We start from the raw sequence: 17,689 nt of genomic DNA, 5'->3' as shown, positions 1-17,689 counted from the left end.
GGTGTGTTCACAAATCACAATTATAATAAACTCGTGGGGAAAAAGTGGGGCGTACCACAGCAATTCAATTATCATTTTTGTGCGGCTTGACCCAACCTTATCTTTCACTATGGCCCCTTTGTGCAAATTTTTTAAAAATATGTGTTGAAAAGAAAAATAAGAAAATAAAATAAAATATTTTTTTTATAAACTAACTTATGTATATATTAATTTGTGGAACTTTTGTTTTATTAACTTCTTCAGAATTTTAATTTTAATTTATACATATATTAGATTTATCTAACGTAAAAAAGTATTTTAATTTTTCTATAAATATTTAAGAAAAAAATATTTAAACAGACAAAGTCATCATGTTATTCTTTTCCTTTTTTGCAAAGAAAAAAAATGAAAGGGCAAGGCTAGAAAAGGGAAACTATAGTACGGCAGACAAAGCGGTATCCTAAGTAAGTCATTCAAATACTTTAAGAGGAATGGTGTATCAATAACCGCGCAGAGAATATACATTCAATTCATAATTTTTCCTTCATTTCGTTTTTCTTATCATCTCAAATTATTATATTTCTTTATATGTTTCTTTCAATGTCAAAAAACACGTGAATATTCATAAATACTATTACGTTAGATGTGTATTTATATTAAATATTATGTAAAGATTTATTCTTATTTTTAGTTTTTAACTTTTATATAAATACTAATGAAAATATTATAATAATTATATTTTTTTTAATATTTTATATATTTTAAAAAAAAACATGATTTAAAATATAATTTTATGTTATTTTAAATTAATTTTACATTATATATTATGTATTTGATTTTCATATATTACTGATATAACAAAATTTATATTGTTAACTATTAAGAGGTTTTTGTCTTATGTGAAAATTCATTAAAAGTCTTTTGTCTTAAAAAAAACAACTATATACATTCTTTAATTTTTTAAGCTTGAATATTAATATTTCCATTTTGAAACAGTAGTCATTCTAAATTTATAGAATGCAATTTTTTTTAAACTTGTACAAGTTGTGATTTGTAAAATTTAATTAATATTAAAAAATTATAAATATAGATTAAAAAAATTACATGAAAAATAAACCTGATGAATAATTAAAAAATATTAGTATTATTTTTTTTAGACAACAAAAAATAATTTTATTGAATGAGAAGGATAAAGGATAAAAAGGGTACTCGATCCAAACAATTTTTATTTACACACATGAGTATCTCTCATGTAATTATCAAAACATATCATCTTCCTCTAAGTAACTCATTCATATTACAAACAAAAATCGCCTTATAATATTTACTACTAAAATGGATACTTTACAATCATAATTGATTTTACACAAAAATACTATTAAATTTGCTACTCCTACAATCTGTACCTATACACCGTCAATAACAATAAATGTCCCTCCTAAGCTAATGGTAGAACATTTGCAAGCTTTAGGATTTTATTGTCCATTGGTCAAAGTTAAAATCAATTTTTTTATTGAATCTCTACCAAGTCTTAGATATGGACATTATATCATATAATAGTTTTAATCTATCAAAACCCGTTCCTTTAAATACACATTTACTTTTATACTTTCATAAGTTTCAAATAACTGTACACAATACGATCCTCCATCTATCACAGTTTTTCATATTTGAAACTTTGTCCTTCAGCTAATCATAATTCATAAACAACCCATGATCAATATTAGTTTTTTATTTATTCGTAAAAAAAATGATGATATTTTTATTATGTTTATGATTTCTTTTTGATTGAGATCATTCCATGATTTTTACACAGGAAAATATAGCGAGACAAGCTTTACTCATGGAATAGGTTAAAAAAAATGTTTCAAAATTAGTGAAAGGTGATCAACATTGTAGAATGACAACATTAATGAAGAGGATGTTTGTTCGTGTGTCCTAACGTAATTCTCCACATCCAATGCAAAGTGAAGTCACTTGAGATAATTCCTGGACTGAAACGGGCAGGGCAGGGCAGTACAGTAATTTTGTTGTAGTAGAATACCGAATATTTAAACGGCAAAGACGAAAACTGAAAAAACAGAGTCCATTGAAGTTTGCCGTTGAAAGGAAGGAAGAAAAACAAAAAGATTGCATTCCAATTCCACCGTTTTCTTCTTCACTGCACTGCTTCTGAAAGACACACTCACAACACAGTTCAGTGATCCATGGGAAGCTTATTAGACCCCACGGCAGAGGAGTTCAGGCCTACAAACCCTAACCGCCCACCCCAAACGCCGACGTTTTACTATCTCGCTCCTCCCTTCACGGCCATTCGTTACCACGCATGGCTCCGCCACCACCACCACCACGCCTCCTTGATACTCCCCTCGCCGCCCGGCACAGCGTGGCTCCACTACACCGCTCCTCCACCGCATAGCCAAGGGACTCTCCTCGTTTCTAATTTGGATTCGGAGCTCGATTCCGTCACCCTCCGAGAAACCTTCCAAGCTTTCGGTATATTAATTTATATATTACTTTTCTATGAGTTTTTCTAGTATGAAGTGAGATCCGAAAATTTGTGGTTACTATTTTGGTTAATATATAAAGAGATGCATGTGTTGTATTGTGTTGTGGTTGTGGCTATTGAAAAATTTGATGTATATATATATCATGAGTCCATTTTGTCATCACGTGTTAATTAATTAATTCCTTTGGCTTACTTAAAATATAGGTCCCGTGAAGGAAATAAGACATTCCTCGTCGAAAAAGGACCCAATATTGGTGGAATTCTTAGACATGAGAGACGCGGCTAAGGCTTTGGAACACATGAACAGTAAGGAAATTCATGGGAGACAAGTGGTTGCTGAATTTAGCGACGGAAGGGCTACGTCGTCTAGCCTCTCCATGTCCAAATTAGGGCCTCAACTTGTTCCTCGTACTGAGGTAAGTGACGACAATAAGGTAAATGATGTTGAAGTAGCGAGGGGTTCGTTGAATTTGGGTGAGAGAAATTGGGTTAAGAAACAAAGCAAGCATTATTGGAGGGGAAAGGAAGCTAAGAAGCATGAGGTTCGGTTTCTAATTAAGGAAGATGCTGCTAGGGTGGAGTCTAGGACCACTGTGATGATCAAAAACATACCCAACAAGTACAGGTTTGCTTAGTAATTAACTTGGCTTCTACAATGTTTGAAATGTATATAGTGTGTGACTATTTTTTACCTTCCTTTTGTTGCATTGCAGCCAGAAGCTATTATTGGACATGTTGGACAAGCACTGCATTCATTGCAACGAAAAGATTGCTAATGGCAGTGACCAGATTTTGTCATCCTACGATTTTGTGTACCTTCCCATTGATTTCAAGTATTTTACTTTTCCTTTAACCTCCTTCTTTCTTCCCATACGTTAATATTAATATTAATATTATTATTATTATTTATTAATTCTTCTCGTTAAAACAGCAATAAGTGCAATGTGGGATATGGGTTCGTGAACATGACGTCTCCGGAGGCAACCCTGAGGCTGTATAAGGCTTTCCATCTTCAACCATGGGAGCTCTTCAATTCGAGAAAAATATGCGAGGTCACCTATGCCAGAGTTCAGGTACACGTTCATTTTTTTTAATTATTTCCAACACATTTTAAAATTCGTTTTCGTGAAAAAAAAATATTCATTATCATTCAACGTAAAGAAATATTATAAATTTTATCATAACACTTTTGTTATCGACTGGAATTTCTTAAAAATTATAAAATTTTAATTTGTGGCCTCTTGTTTAATGGGTTTAGTTCATTATTCTTTATTCTTGCTGGACTTTTTAATAAGAATTAATTAACTAATTACAAATATTAAAAATTAATTTAATTCATAGTATTGCATTCATCTTAATTTTTTTAAATAAGCCATAAAGTTAATACAACACACATTCTTATTCTTTTTTCTTTTTCTTTAAGTTTAATATTTCTCATTGATAATTTGCTGTTTTAATTTTTATTTGTGAAGGGATTGGAAGCTTTGAAGGAACATTTCAAGAACTCGAAATTTCCATACGAGATGGAGCAGTACATGCCAGTGGTGTTTTCACCGGCGCGAGATGGGAAGGAACTAACAGAGCCATTTCCAATAATTGCTCAAAACTCCAAACAATGATCCTTCCTATTGCTCCACATTCTCATGAGTCATGACATGCTTACTAATAGTAGAAGTGTAATGCAGAAAAAAGACAAACCAAGGGCGTTCAAGGATATATTATATAGTTATTTTTGGGTGAATGTGCAATATACCTAATCGCTCTCAAGGAATTTCGTTATTTGAACATTAAAAATTTACAGTTATTATTTATAATTATTTTTATTCTTTATTCCTTTTTCATTTTTAATATATATTCTCTTTATAAATCAATATATGAAAACAATTTTAAAAATTATTATACAATTAAATATGTTTTTATCTTTATGGTTTTTTTTATACATTTTACAACTTTTATTTTATACATTTTTATCTTTATAGTTTATTTACTATTTTAGAATTATTCTGTTAATAGGAAAGGAGACTCTTATCTTTGAATAAAAAAGAGTTGATTGGAATTAATTAAAGGCAAGAATCAACGAATTAAAGAGACAATGGTAGATTGTGTCACATTAATATGCAGTACAAGGAAATTAATTAGGATATTTTTATTTTTTATTTTGAATTATATTTTGGTTTTAATTAAAATCATTTTATATTTATTTATTTTATTTTTTGAGTCTTAATAGGAAGATGATTTTATTTTATTTTTGGCTTTGTTATCAGTAATTCCATAGGTGTAGGTATACGTGTAATGCAATTTTAATGAAATAAGCAAGCATGAATCGTGTAGTTTAAATGTAGGTATACACAAAATGCAAATGCAGGTTCAATATGTTTTTTTTAATATTAATATTGCGTTTTTTTTGTTACAGGCCCTAATGTAAATAGATATTGGTGCTCAAAAATTAGAAATCTTTCTATCACTTGAGTTAGTTTTTTAACTTTATATAGCCATCTAATACTTTATTAGTTAGAGATCGGAGATTTATCATGATGGGTGTTCAGTTTTTTAACTTTATATAGTCATCTAATACTTTATTAGTTAGGGATCGGAGATTTATCATAATGGGTGTTCACTCTTAAATAAGATGGGTATCATAAAATTTCTCTAAAAGAGTTGTTACGGTACCTCCCAAAGATGAAGGAGTTTCAATACATTTTTCTATGTAAACTTATAAAAGATTTTAAAAAAATTAATTTAATTATAAAATAAATAATCCAAATTATACTTATAAAATAAAAAGTAAGATAAAATTATAGAGATTAAAATTATAAGATTTCAATAATATTATAAAATATTAAAAAAAATAAAAAAATTAATAAATAGTAGAAATAAAAAAATTATTAAAATTATAATATAAAAATTCAAAAATTTAAGATAAAAAAATAAAAAATATACTTAAAAAATTATTAAAATTAAAATATAGAAATTCAAAAAATTTAAGTGAAAAGATATAAATATACTTAAAAAATTATTAAAATTAAACTATTTAAATATATAATAATATTATTACAAATAAATTAGAATATATAAAATAAAAATAAAATGACTAAATAATTTAAAAATTAAAAGAATAAAATATCATAAATATTATTTAAATAAATTATTAAAAATATAAAATATAAAAAACTGTACCGGTACCCTCTTAAATAAGATGGGTACCGTAAAATTTTTCCAAATGCATTTATTAGATGACGTGGCAAGAAAACACAAAGCCTCCCCCGTTGCGCCTTCCATCGTCGAGCGCCTCCACCCCCCGACGCCATCTGGATGAGTATACAATATAAATTGAAGAGAACAGTAATAAAAAATTAGATGGTCATATGATAATTTTTTATTCAATTTTCAAATATCATCTAAATGGTCATGGATGAGTATATAATATAATTTTGTTTTTACTTTGATCCCTGCCCACACCGCTTTTGATGCATTATGCTATCTTATTTCCTCATGACACGCTGGCTCTGTAATTTCGTTCCGAAGCAAGCATAATGTGTGTGTGTGTGTTTTTTTTTTTCCTGGTGGATATGGTATTTCGAGCATATAACTGGGTATATTGGAAGATATGAGTGTAATTGTTAGGAAAAGATCAAAATGAGATGATCAAGTTTGTTGGGATAATCTGCATAATCTTCTACCGGTTAATATTTTGGACCATTTACGTAGCCATGTTACACCAATTCGTGACCCAAGAAAGATAGTTTAGCTTGGCTAGGTTCCTCTGATGGAGAATTCTCTGTCAAGTCTGCGTATGTTTGTCTTGATCATAACCAGATTGAATGTAACCAAGCTGTTTTCTCAACTATCTGGAGGTGGAAGGGACCTGAACGTATAAAATTGATGCTTTGGAAAACGGCTCATAATAGCTTGTTGACTAATACTGCTCGAGCGAGAAGAGGCCTAGCTTTGGATAACCTTTGCCCCAAATGCCACCAGGAACCTGAAACCGGTCTCCATGCTTTAAGAGACTGTGTTGTTGTCAAAAATGTCTGGTCACATTTAGTTAATGGTGGAATACCTCCTAATTTCATTAATAGTAACTTGGGAACTTGGATTGTAAGCAACCTTACGTGTAGAAATGAAAATTGGAGACTCATTTTTGCTGTTACAATTGACAAGTTATGGAAAGCTAGGAATGCACTCATCTTTGATCAGCATCACGTGAATCCCTATTGCTTGGTAGTGTCTATCAAGCGCAGATGTTTGGAAATTAGTAGAGCCTCTAAGGAGTGTTCTACTTTTTCTTCAAAATTTCTAGGTGATCCCTATGGATCATCTCCTATTAGATGGCAACCTCCTCCCCTAGGTTCCATCAAACTCAATTGTGACGGAGCAGTGCGTGGTGTTGGAAGGAAGGTGGGTTGTGGAGGTATTATTAGGAACTATTTGGGAGGTTTTATAATGGGATTTTCCTGTAAGCTTGGTCAGTGTTCTATTCTCCAAGCAGAGTTATGGGCGATTTTTCACGGACTTCGGATCATTAAGGAGAAAGGTTTTAAAGAGGATATCATTGTAGAATTAGACTCTAGCCTTGCTATTAAATTTCTCAATGAAGGCTGTAGTGCTTCTCATAGCTGTGCACCCTTGATTAATTCTATTGTAGAGTTGGCTGATATGGAACAAGATCTGAATTGCTCGCATATCTACCGAGAAGCTAACCAAGTGAATGATGCAATGGCAAACCTCAGTTTCGATATTCAAGATAAATTTCAGATCTTTAATAATTCCCCTCACGGGGTTGTTTTTTCTTTATTTGTTGACACTGCAATCTTTTTACCGTGGTTTTTAGTTTGGGCTTTTAAGCCCCGTTTTCTCACCAAAAAAAAAACTAATAAGTTACTTAAAATGGTTGCTTTCAATTTATTTTTTTTACAGTTGCAGCTTTCATATTATGCATATTTTTGTGTACATATTAATTTTCAAAGTCTTTAAGGTCTAACAACTAATAAGATGCTTAAAATGGTTACTTTCAATTGATATTATTTTACAGTTGCAACATTTAAGCTTTACTTGAATATAAAATAAAATTTACGTGGCCTCTCCCAATATATATAATTATTTACTTTTTAAAATGTTACATTAATAAGAAAAATTCGGATTTTAAAAACTTAAAACAATTTTAAATAGTAAAAGATACGATTCACCCAGCGAGGAGTTACGCAAACTCCTCAAATTTTGTAGTCTAAGGTTACTTGAAGTTGAATTTTCAATTTTTTTTTTGGTAACGGAAAAGGTTTATATTAAAACAAAAGACAATCCTATGCAAGAGCAAAACAAATCATCAACCTTTTTAAAGATTTTCAATGAAATTATGATTTGTCTATCATATCCTCAATGTTTGAAATAGGGTTTCAATTGTTTCCGAGACATAAGTAAACTGAGTATAATATTTTTCAAAAGTAAACTGAGTATAAATAATGTGCAACTCGCATTAATAAGGAAAATTGTTCATAACTTTTATTGTTGTATATAAGAGAAAAAAATAAAGAAGCTGTTAATGATAAGAAATATAAAAGTTATGTAAGAAATTACTTATGCGTAAAGGAGCAATTAAAAAATAATAATATTACGCCCTTATAATAATACGGCCACCCTGAAACTTATAGTTTCACATTGTCGATTTGGTTAACAATCCATGGAAAGTATAACCAGTACCACAGTTGATTCCGGGAACGACAAAAAAAACTATGTCCCACTAAGTTGATTCGGAGAAAAGTAAACTACCACTACAACAGTGTCATGTACTTCAGGAATTGCACGGTAAAGCACAGCATGTATCAATGAATTGGATATATTCTCCTTATCTATTTCTACTATTTATGGACACAGCAAGGGAAGCACCATAGTTACAAATAAAGAGTATTTCATATGCCCTAAGCCTAAGCGTAATATAAACCTGGTGGGGGGAAGAGAGGGAGGGAGATGGCGAAAAAATCCATAACCTAGAGGCCAGAAGATGGAAACTGGTGTGTTTTTGAGTATTTCCCATCCCCATTTTGAAAAAAGGCAATCCTTTTTCCTTTCTCAGAATTAACAAGCACTATGGACATGGTTATCCGTCACATTCCATCCTAGCAATAGGCAAGGTAACTACAATATGCAAGGCAACAACATTATAGACATTAGCTATCCATCATATTCCACCCCTGCACATGGTGATTGCCTTATACAAGGCGACGAGAGAGCTAGATATCACCTCTGTCACTAATCACTACTTGTGGGGGTTAGGAATGAAATATTCAGTGGCAAAATGCTAACAGTACCTGTTCAGAGAATTCAACCAAACAACTTATTTTTACTTGTTCCACAGAAACTAGGAAGATTCATTACAAATACGTGATTTCATCCAATAGGTTTCCAAAAAAAGCTGACTCCATTAATGATTTGAATGTAGTTACCCTACCACAAGTCCACAACATTAACCACCAAGAGAAAAGCAGACAACTCAATTAACTTATGACTACATATAAATATAACATACAGGAAGGTAGTGTGTCCCTATTCTAGAATCAATATTAACATTAGCTCACGAGTAACAACTCACTCCAATTAAATTGTAACTTTAACATGTATGCAGAACAATACAGATTTTGGATTGAATTTAAAATAGTATTAAATAAATCTAAAATTTAGCAGCTGAGAGTACTACTCTCGGGTTCTTTTGTAGCAATCCATCTGCACCAATCAACTCCAAAAATGCAATAATACCATAGCAGATAAAAGGACGAATGGTATGCCAAATATAGTAGATACAATATGCAAGTAATTTATACTAAACACATGTAACATATAAGCTCAAGAATTATAAAAAAGAAAATTAAAATTAAAGACTTTGATCATTAATAATCAAAAGTCAAAGTTTAAAAGCACAATCATCATATATGTAATGCATAACTAAATAAAACAGTCATCGACTTTTTCGATGAACACTTCTGTAACACGTACTAGGACTGTAACACAGATTGGGACAGTTACTCAAACCATAAGATTCTCTGAACAGTGCAGAGGAAGGACAGAACAGATCTGCATAGTGTAAACAGAGGCAGGCCAGAACCGAGAATGTGAACCAAGGTGCACTAACCTTGGCTAGAAAATGCATGGATAGCTGGAAGAGTGACAGAAAACACAAGGGTTGAAGATCAATGGAAATAGTTAACTACGTATTGTCAAAAAGTAAAGGGTTCTGAAGAAAAAAAATTGAAATCATAAAAGTAACCCTAAAAATGGGTTACTGATCGAAGAGAGGTGGAGAGGGTGGAAGAATCACATTTTTGCCACTTGTTTGTACAGCAGTGCTGTCTATGTCAATTCGGCCACTATTCATGTGATGTTATCAGTTCCCTGTAAAGAGTGGCAGCTGTGATGCTCAGCCATAGCTTCAATAATAGCATTCCAATATTCAGTATTCTGTTTAAAATCATCTATTCTAGACAGCTAGAACCAAAAAGAAGATCTTCAACTTCTAACCATTTTCCTACAATTGAAATAATATCAAGACCTTAGAAAGAGTTAAGCATGTAAAACATCATGTTGCCACTTGCCTATTCTGGTTAATATTGCCACTTCTTCGTAACTCATCAATTTAACCTCAAAGTTCTGTAGAGAAAAACAGGAAAGAGATTGAAAGAAAGGCTGCAGCCAATGGTTTGATACTAATTCTCCCCAATACAATTTATTTTTAAGCAGGCCAATCTATCGAACTGTACTTGTATATCTAAATATACCACAAAGAATGAGGGGATTGTAGGGCAACGCAAGACTATATTCAGGAGAAGCAGAAGCAGCAAATAAATTATGGATCACAGTCAAATAAAAGAACTAAGGAGTTTAGAGACTTCTACTCCTGTCACTTTAACACGTGATACGCTACTAAGTTGAATTCCAAATTTCATACTTGCACATATTTGATACTTGCAAAGAAGAATAAGAGGTTCGGGTATGACCGAATCAAACAATCTACTTCCTTAATATCAGCTTCATAACCTGAGTAATGTGTCCGTTCCAACAATTACTGATTCGTAGCATTTTATGAAACAAGCACATGTGTAAAGGAACAAATTAGAAATCCACGCAATTAAATTTGTAGTGCTCTCGAGTACCAAATTTTATTTGAGCACAAGACATTGCATTGTAAAAACAAAAGCAAGGGAAATTACATGGCAAAAGGTAGCAAAATTACAACATTTTCCTATTCAAGAAAGAGAATCCTTCTGATTGGCCTGCTGCTTCAATAATTCTTCTCTAACCCTTCTGATCTCCGCTTCCCGCTCCAACCTCTCTTGCTGAGACAGATTACGATACAGAATGAGGGTGTAAAAAGTAAAAGAAAAAAAAAATAGACACAGCGCAGCTAGATCAAATTACACGAAACATTGGTTAAATATCTCCGCATTAGTTAATTTCAGTTAGGTTACGTATAAAATTAAAATAATCATTTATAGGATTATATCTAGGGTTATTTTGTGGCGGATAGTGAAATTGGAGGAGGGAATTGAGAGAAAAGGAAGAAAGAAATTTGAAGAAAAGGGAATAAACCTTTTCGTCTTGACGGAGAGCGATCCAGACATGGACCTTGTCCATGGATTGCCAGAAGACGAAAGCTCCCAGCGTCATCGCGAAGTAGGTCGCAACTTTCACCATCTTCGTTCCTTCTTCTCCTCTGCTTCGATTTAGTTTCAGGTGAGGTTCTCCTTTTTCGTTGAATCAAATCTCTACTATACCCTCTTCAGCTTCTTCTTCTGGATGGAACGAGAATGTCATGTCGTGATCCACAACTTGTTTGGGCTCGAGCTTACCCTGTGGCCCATCTTACACGAGGCTCGGCTCGGTCATTATTTTCAATCAGTATCAGTCTCAAGTTTATTATTTAAAAAAATATTTTTAAATGAAGTTAAAAATAAGTACTTAAAAAAAATTGTTTGTCAATTATTTATTTATTTTAAATAAAAAAATATTTTTATATTAATTTTTTTTTGTTAAAAGTTTAAAGACTTTAATTTCATTTAAAAATAGTTATTTCTTCTAATAAAAAATAGTGTAAAATTAATCTCTTATTTAAACTTATTAATGGTAATAAAATAATAAAATGTAAATATTGAAAATAATAATTTTAAAAATATGATAAATTACTTTGGTTAATAAATTTTATTTAATAATAATTTTAAAATATTTTAAAAAACTATAATTTGTAACGTGTGTGTGTAAAAATTACTTTAGTTAATAAATTTCATTTTAATAATAATTTACAAATATCTAAAAACCATAATTTGCAATGTGTGTATATGGCACTTCACTAACTTACTAAAAAGCTTACAATAAGTTACTCGAGGTTAAGGGAGCCTTTCTTTAAGTCCTTTTTCTTATATATAAATATATAAAATAAAAAATAAAAACTTTTAAAAAAATAATAATAATAACTTTAAAAAAATCTTTTGGTTTTATAAGAATTTTTAGAAGAAAAAAAAATGTCTGGCTTAACTTTTTCCTTACATTTCTAGTATGTTTTCTCCTTTAAAATTCACTGTGTATTTGGTTCCGCGTCAACAGCATCTGAATCGCGTAAAAAACGTGAAAATCAAAAGCAAATATTACTTGCTTCTCATCAAATTGACGTGATTCTGTTCGAAAACATAACTCAATACACGAATCCAAACACACGCTCACTCTTCTTTTTTATTTTTGAACTATGTGTTCTGCAATTTTCACTTTTGATAGGAGTTGCGTTCTTTATCAGTTTCCAATACTGAAGGACATGTCAATTAAAGCGTATACCAATTTTAGCGTTGGCATTTTTTAAACAGATACGTGTTATTTCTATCATATTATGTTTAAAGGTCATGTTTTGATTTTCTTGTTGCTTCCTCTGGTGAACCCTCCTTATTCTCCATTAGGGATGTTCTTGTTTTCGAAGCATATATAAATAAATTTGTCTCGAATAACCAGTTTTAAACGGCGTGGTGTAATTTTCTCTGGACTAAACCATGCTACCTGTCTCTAGCGGTACATACAAATTACAATTCATTACATATTTATCGCAATTTCAGTTTCTGAATAATTAAATAGTGTCATAAATGACGATTTAATGAAATTAATTATTGAAATTGAGAAACGGAAAATGAGAATTTGAACTATTGCAATAAACAATAATTATTAGCTAAACATTGTGTGGTAGGTTGATGATGTAATGAATGTATGACTGAAGAAGGGTAACAGTGCAGAAATGGAATCTGCCAGTATAACGTTACCGAAGGTTGGACCAAAATCGTTGAAAAGAAATGAAGCTTTCGACAGCGAAGCAGCTGATATTCCATTGTGAGTCTAAGGGAATGGACTTAAGAAGCGTCCATGAAGGTTATTGAGGACCTTTAGAAGGCGCTGTTTTCAGTTGTATCCTCTGTTAAAGGTAAACACGATAAGCTATTGACCGAGTCTTCTAGGAAGATTGATGCAATCAGCAATAGACTCATTGTTCTTGACATGAAGCTTGATTCTAAGCCTGGGTTTGTCGAAACTTTTGCAATTGGGCTTGCCTCAAGTGCTTTCCTAAAAGGAATTGGGGCTTTTGTGCCTCATGTCATTGCCACTCTTGGTAATATATGGAACTGTGTTTCCAGTGCTATCAAATCCACACCTCAATGATGTATAATTGTGTAATTACTAATTTGTAGAATAGTTTTGTATTAAAAAAAAAAAACCCATGTTACTAATTTTCATGTTATTATAAGTCATCAATTGGCAGAGCACTTTACATAATATATAGGAGAAATGACTTGAACTAGTTTAGTACATAAGCTATGACAATGAAAACATATGTTTATGTCAAGCACTTGAATTGAAGACCTTAAGTAAGCTAGGATTTATTAATCTAACAGATTCATGTTGTGATTAAGCTAGGTTCTCACTCGTTGCAACAACGATACATGTAGAACTTTTCCATTTTTCTGCCACATTCAGCGCAGGTCACTGTGTCTGGTATTCCGCCACTAGTTCCTGGTAGTATCAAGCGATTGCAGTGGTGTGGGATTTGGATTTCTTTTATATAATCATCCATTGTTGGTAAAAGTCCTTTATCTTGTGCCTTGTCCTTCCACTGTTCATAATCATACAAGCACCTTAAAAATGCATCTCCCATGCCCTGTATCATTTTTCCTGTACCTTGACTCATTACGACCCATCCCGGGTCACCACTGTCGTAGGTTAGGATTCTCATAACTTCATGCATTATATGGTCGTTCTCTACTGTTTTATTCTGCTGTGATTTGGATTGCCACATGCTCTCTAGCCTAACCCAAAAGAACCAAATTATGGCGAGGTCTGGAAGTACGTTGCTCAGATTTTCTTTTTGTATGTTATTGTTGAGTTCTTGAACTTTTTTCCCTGGATTACTTTTCCCCACATAAATCATCTCTAGTGGTAGTTGCAGAGCTTTCGCCAATGAATGTGCAGTGCTTGTGAATTGGCGGATCCACTCCATGTCACCCCCTCCATACAAGCATATATATTTGCCTTCCGACATCTACAATAATGCATGATCCAAGCTTTATTAATTTCAATAAAATAAATAAATATAAAGAATTTTCTTTTGTATAATTTAAAATTATCTTAAATTTTATGAGTTGGTAGATCTGTAAGATGTCAATAATGAGATGTGCTATAGCAAAATTGATGAATACCAATACAATGTAACAATTTTTTAAATTTATTACATCAAATAAAGAAAAATAAGTTTAAGACCAAAGATTGTCATTATTTTCATTATATTTGAAAATGTTAACCACATCTTAGACCGAAAACTACTACATGAGAAGTCATGTACAAAAATTAGACTTAAATGCAAAATTAAAAAGAATCATACAGTAGGTTATATGATAATTAGAATATTCATTTTATTTTTTATTTTATTTTTTCTTTTTCTATGATATTTTTATAGACATCTTCTTCCTCGAGTTGGACTTATATTACACTATAGTACTAGTTTGCATGATCATATATGCATATATAAAAGAAAGATAAAAGAATGTTTTTACTGACCCAATCCAAAAGTGACTGATCAATTGTATCAGCCAATAGTGCAAGCCCCCATGTTTCCTCATTCCATAGTGCTTCTTCCTTTGAGCTCGAGAAAGGATATGCTAAGCTTCCCCAAATCCACATCATGGGTATTGCATTAAGATTCACTACCTTCCCTTGTGGATCCAACACTACGAGGATTGGCTTCGTGTTGAAATGCCATACCTCCTTAATGTACCTAATGGTTGCAGACTCCATAAGAGAAGGGTCAAAAAGTGAGTACCACGAAATCATTGATTGTAGTTTTTTAAACTTTGGTTTCACTTCAGACCATGGGATTGCCTTGTCCACAATTGGAATCCAAACCAATTCGTATTGACTCTCTACCCTGAATGAATCCTCACGTGACTCTAGGTACATTTGTTCAAAAATCACAATCTCTTGTTCAGAGACATTATGTAGGTCTGTTATGTAGAGTAACACCATTTTCTTCCTCAATACCTCAATGCTAACCTAAAGACAAATACATTAAAAGGTTAGAACAGGACCTCTATATGTAAATATTATAGCATTCCCTTGATTGGGTCCTTTACCAAATGTTATGAGTTTTGAATTAACTATAAAAAATGATTATGAATTATAACAAAGGCAATTTAAATTAATGTGGTAAGATTGCATTCTTACCATTGTTAATAAATCTACATTAAAGATCAAATTGATGAAGATATATGATGAAATATAATATATGCATATACTAAAGAGTGAATACGAGAGGGGATTCATGATTAACCCTTTGTTTGGAAGAACCATCAAGAAGTGGTAATGGATCATCCTTGCTGGAAATCAAAGCTTTGAGAACTTTAAAATTATCTTGGTGGGGTGTCTCAAAAAGGATCCAAAGTGAATCAAATACTTCTCTCTGTTTATTCTCATCTGAATCACACATAACATGCACAATATATTAGAGATATTTTACACGAAGAAAAACTAGACATTTCTTCTTTTGAAGTGCATATATAAGGTAACCAGATGCTTAGTTTGACTTACCTAAAAGTTGTTGACAAATGACGAGTTGCTTTCGAAGGTGGCTATTTATGTTATCAAGCTTATGGGCCAAACTAGAAAGCTCCCAAGATTCTAATGTTGATATAACGTATCTAAAATCAACCAAAGGAAAGTTAATAATATTGATAATAAAACAAGAAAGTATTGATAAAGATTTTTTGGCTTAAAAGAGAGAGAGAGAAAGATCAACAAAAGTTATTAAGATAAAGTTGTGATGATTATAATGTGTAATTAACAATGGAGGCATACCCTTGACCCAAGCCAGTTATGCCTAAAATATGCGATGCACAAGCCACAATACTTCGAATGGTCCAATAGACAGCACTAGGAATAAGAGTAGAGGCAATAAACATCTCTGGTGCCTCAGGGTCAATATATTGAGAGGGAAGCTCATGAAATTGGACTATGTAATTGGTTGCATCCAACGTTGCCTTGAGAAGGTTGTTGATTGTTTCGAACTTCAATCCTAAATCCTCCCTTTGTTCCAGTGTTTGATGGATGTGCTTCAACATTGCAACAGACTTAGCAAGACGGTTGGTGGTATAAAGTTGAGCCACCAACCAAAACAACCCAAAGTTGGTTGCAAATGATGCTAATGCTATCACCACCTTTGCATCCCATGAATAACTTGAGAGCATGCCTAGTATTCCCATGGTTGTGGCATGTACATCTTCTCCATATGAACACTTGCAACATATCTATGACTCAAACATGAAATCATGAATAAGTTACAGTGTTATGATTCTAAGAAAAATTTATTATTAGGAATAAGAAAACCTCGCAAGAAAGTTTGTTGATTGTGTGGTACAATATATCTTGTAGGTCAGCTACATCAGATTGGTGGATATTGTCCTTCATGAAACTCATTTTCCCTTGTTGTCCCTGTGTAAATTTTCAAAACAGCCTCAATTAGAAACCAAGTTAATCAAGAAGCAAAATGCAAACGGATTGAAGAGATTATTATGTAATTAGTCTTCACCTAACATAGTTTTATTAACTTTTTAACGATACATAGTGATTATGTTGTGCATAAGGATTCACACACATTTTTATATGAGTATGATATTATCCAATTCGAGTTTAAATTATCGTGAATTTGTCTTTATTATTACCCGAAAGACTTCATAGCAATGAAGACATTCATGTGTTTATAAGCTCATATTTCTCCTATTGTTTTATTGATGCAAAACTTTGATTGTATCCCAACAAATTAACTAAGATTATGGACATAAAATGATGCAAGACTATATAATAATCTTTAGAAAGTGAAAGTGAACACACACATATGCCTCAACAATGGGATGGGTGAGAGAGGCAGCACAATGAAAAATGTCTTGAACAACATTGAGAAGAGGTCTAATATGAATGAGACCATCAACAGGAGCATGAGTGGCACATATATGTTTGGTCAATGTAGTATCATTGGATGATGAAAAAATATGGCGACTAGCCCTAGATTGCATCTTTCGAGGGATCATTGCCATTTTCTTTATAAAAAATTAAGGAGGCAACAAAGGAAGAATGAATAGCTAATGTTTAGAAGTAGTAATGAGTTAAAGCATTTGGATTTGGTTGGTGCTAATGATTTCTTATATAATTATTGATGTCAATTTCAATTGAATTTATACCTTACTTGTTTTTGGGCTCATTCTACATAAAGTAATAAAGGAGAAAATGAAAATATCAAATAAAAGATTTGTCGAATTTATACCTTTCATCAATTGTCACACAAATGATAAAAACTTTTATTATGCTTTATTCATAACTTTTATTCTACTTAATTAGTTAGTTTCATATTGAAAATTTTTATTATACCTTTATATTCCTTTTTCTTAAAAAATAGTATAAAGGTTTAAATAAAAATTAAACGAAACAATAACTAAATCCCATAAAAAAATCATTATCGTATAAGGAAGTTAAATGGATTAGTTTTGTGGGACTTCCTATTATTCTCACAAGTTTCTTCTTTTTGGCAACTATAAAAGTAAATCCTGATTCGGAACTTAATAGTGAAGAAATGCTTTATTTATTTTTTTACTTTACTAAAGTAACCTTATCACTTTGTTACTTCCTACATTGCTCTCA

General features: G+C 31.8%; 3 protein-coding genes and 1 non-coding gene across 5 annotated transcripts; 2 read left to right on the top strand and 2 right to left on the bottom strand.

Moving 5' to 3' along the window:
* Window positions 1-1,399: 1,399 nt before the first annotated feature.
* On the top strand, window positions 1,400-4,318 carry LOC109799488 (protein terminal ear1). 2 transcript variants are annotated; one of them, XM_029271432.2, is made up of 5 exons: window positions 1,400-2,475; window positions 2,693-3,107; window positions 3,202-3,321; window positions 3,420-3,561; window positions 3,961-4,318. In XM_029271432.2, the coding sequence occupies exons 1-5, from the start codon at window positions 2,187-2,189 to the stop codon at window positions 4,105-4,107; spliced, it is 1,113 nt and encodes a 370-aa protein (XP_029127265.2). In that variant the 5' UTR covers window positions 1,400-2,186; the 3' UTR covers window positions 4,108-4,318. The 2 variants fall into 2 exon arrangements, with proteins under 2 accessions (XP_029127265.2, XP_029127264.2); XM_029271431.2 differs by having other exon boundaries at window positions 1,404-2,475; window positions 2,693-3,113.
* Window positions 4,319-10,454: 6,136 nt separating this feature from the next.
* LOC109799681 (uncharacterized) lies at window positions 10,455-11,294 on the bottom strand. The gene is made up of 2 exons (XM_020360287.3): window positions 11,066-11,294; window positions 10,455-10,812 (listed from the first exon to the last, which is right to left on the bottom strand). The coding sequence occupies exons 1-2, from the start codon at window positions 11,168-11,170 to the stop codon at window positions 10,723-10,725; spliced, it is 195 nt and encodes a 64-aa protein (XP_020215876.1). The 5' UTR covers window positions 11,171-11,294; the 3' UTR covers window positions 10,455-10,722.
* A 1,088-nt stretch (window positions 11,295-12,382) lies between these two features.
* Window positions 12,383-12,537, top strand: LOC114915963 (small nucleolar RNA snoR137). The gene has a single exon (XR_003804237.1). It is a non-coding gene; the product is annotated as a small nucleolar RNA snoR137 (small nucleolar RNA).
* Window positions 12,538-12,699: 162 nt separating this feature from the next.
* On the bottom strand, window positions 12,700-17,184 carry LOC109799672 (protein SIEVE ELEMENT OCCLUSION B). Its single transcript, XM_020360279.3, has 7 exons — window positions 16,888-17,184; window positions 16,382-16,486; window positions 15,854-16,302; window positions 15,587-15,696; window positions 15,330-15,472; window positions 14,561-15,052; window positions 12,700-14,045 (listed from the first exon to the last, which is right to left on the bottom strand). Exons 1-7 carry the CDS (start codon window positions 17,086-17,088, stop codon window positions 13,428-13,430), a joined length of 2,118 nt encoding a protein of 705 aa, XP_020215868.1. The 5' UTR covers window positions 17,089-17,184; the 3' UTR covers window positions 12,700-13,427.
* Window positions 17,185-17,689: the final 505 nt, after the last annotated feature.

The sequence above is a fragment of the Cajanus cajan genome, chromosome 2 (assembly GCF_000230855.2).
Source record: "Cajanus cajan strain Asha chromosome 2, NIPB_CcT2T_4, whole genome shotgun sequence".
Classification (NCBI taxonomy): domain Eukaryota; kingdom Viridiplantae; phylum Streptophyta; class Magnoliopsida; order Fabales; family Fabaceae; genus Cajanus; species Cajanus cajan.
The sequence above is the reverse complement of the archived record's forward strand: the minus strand, read 5'-3'. Positions and strand labels throughout refer to the sequence as shown.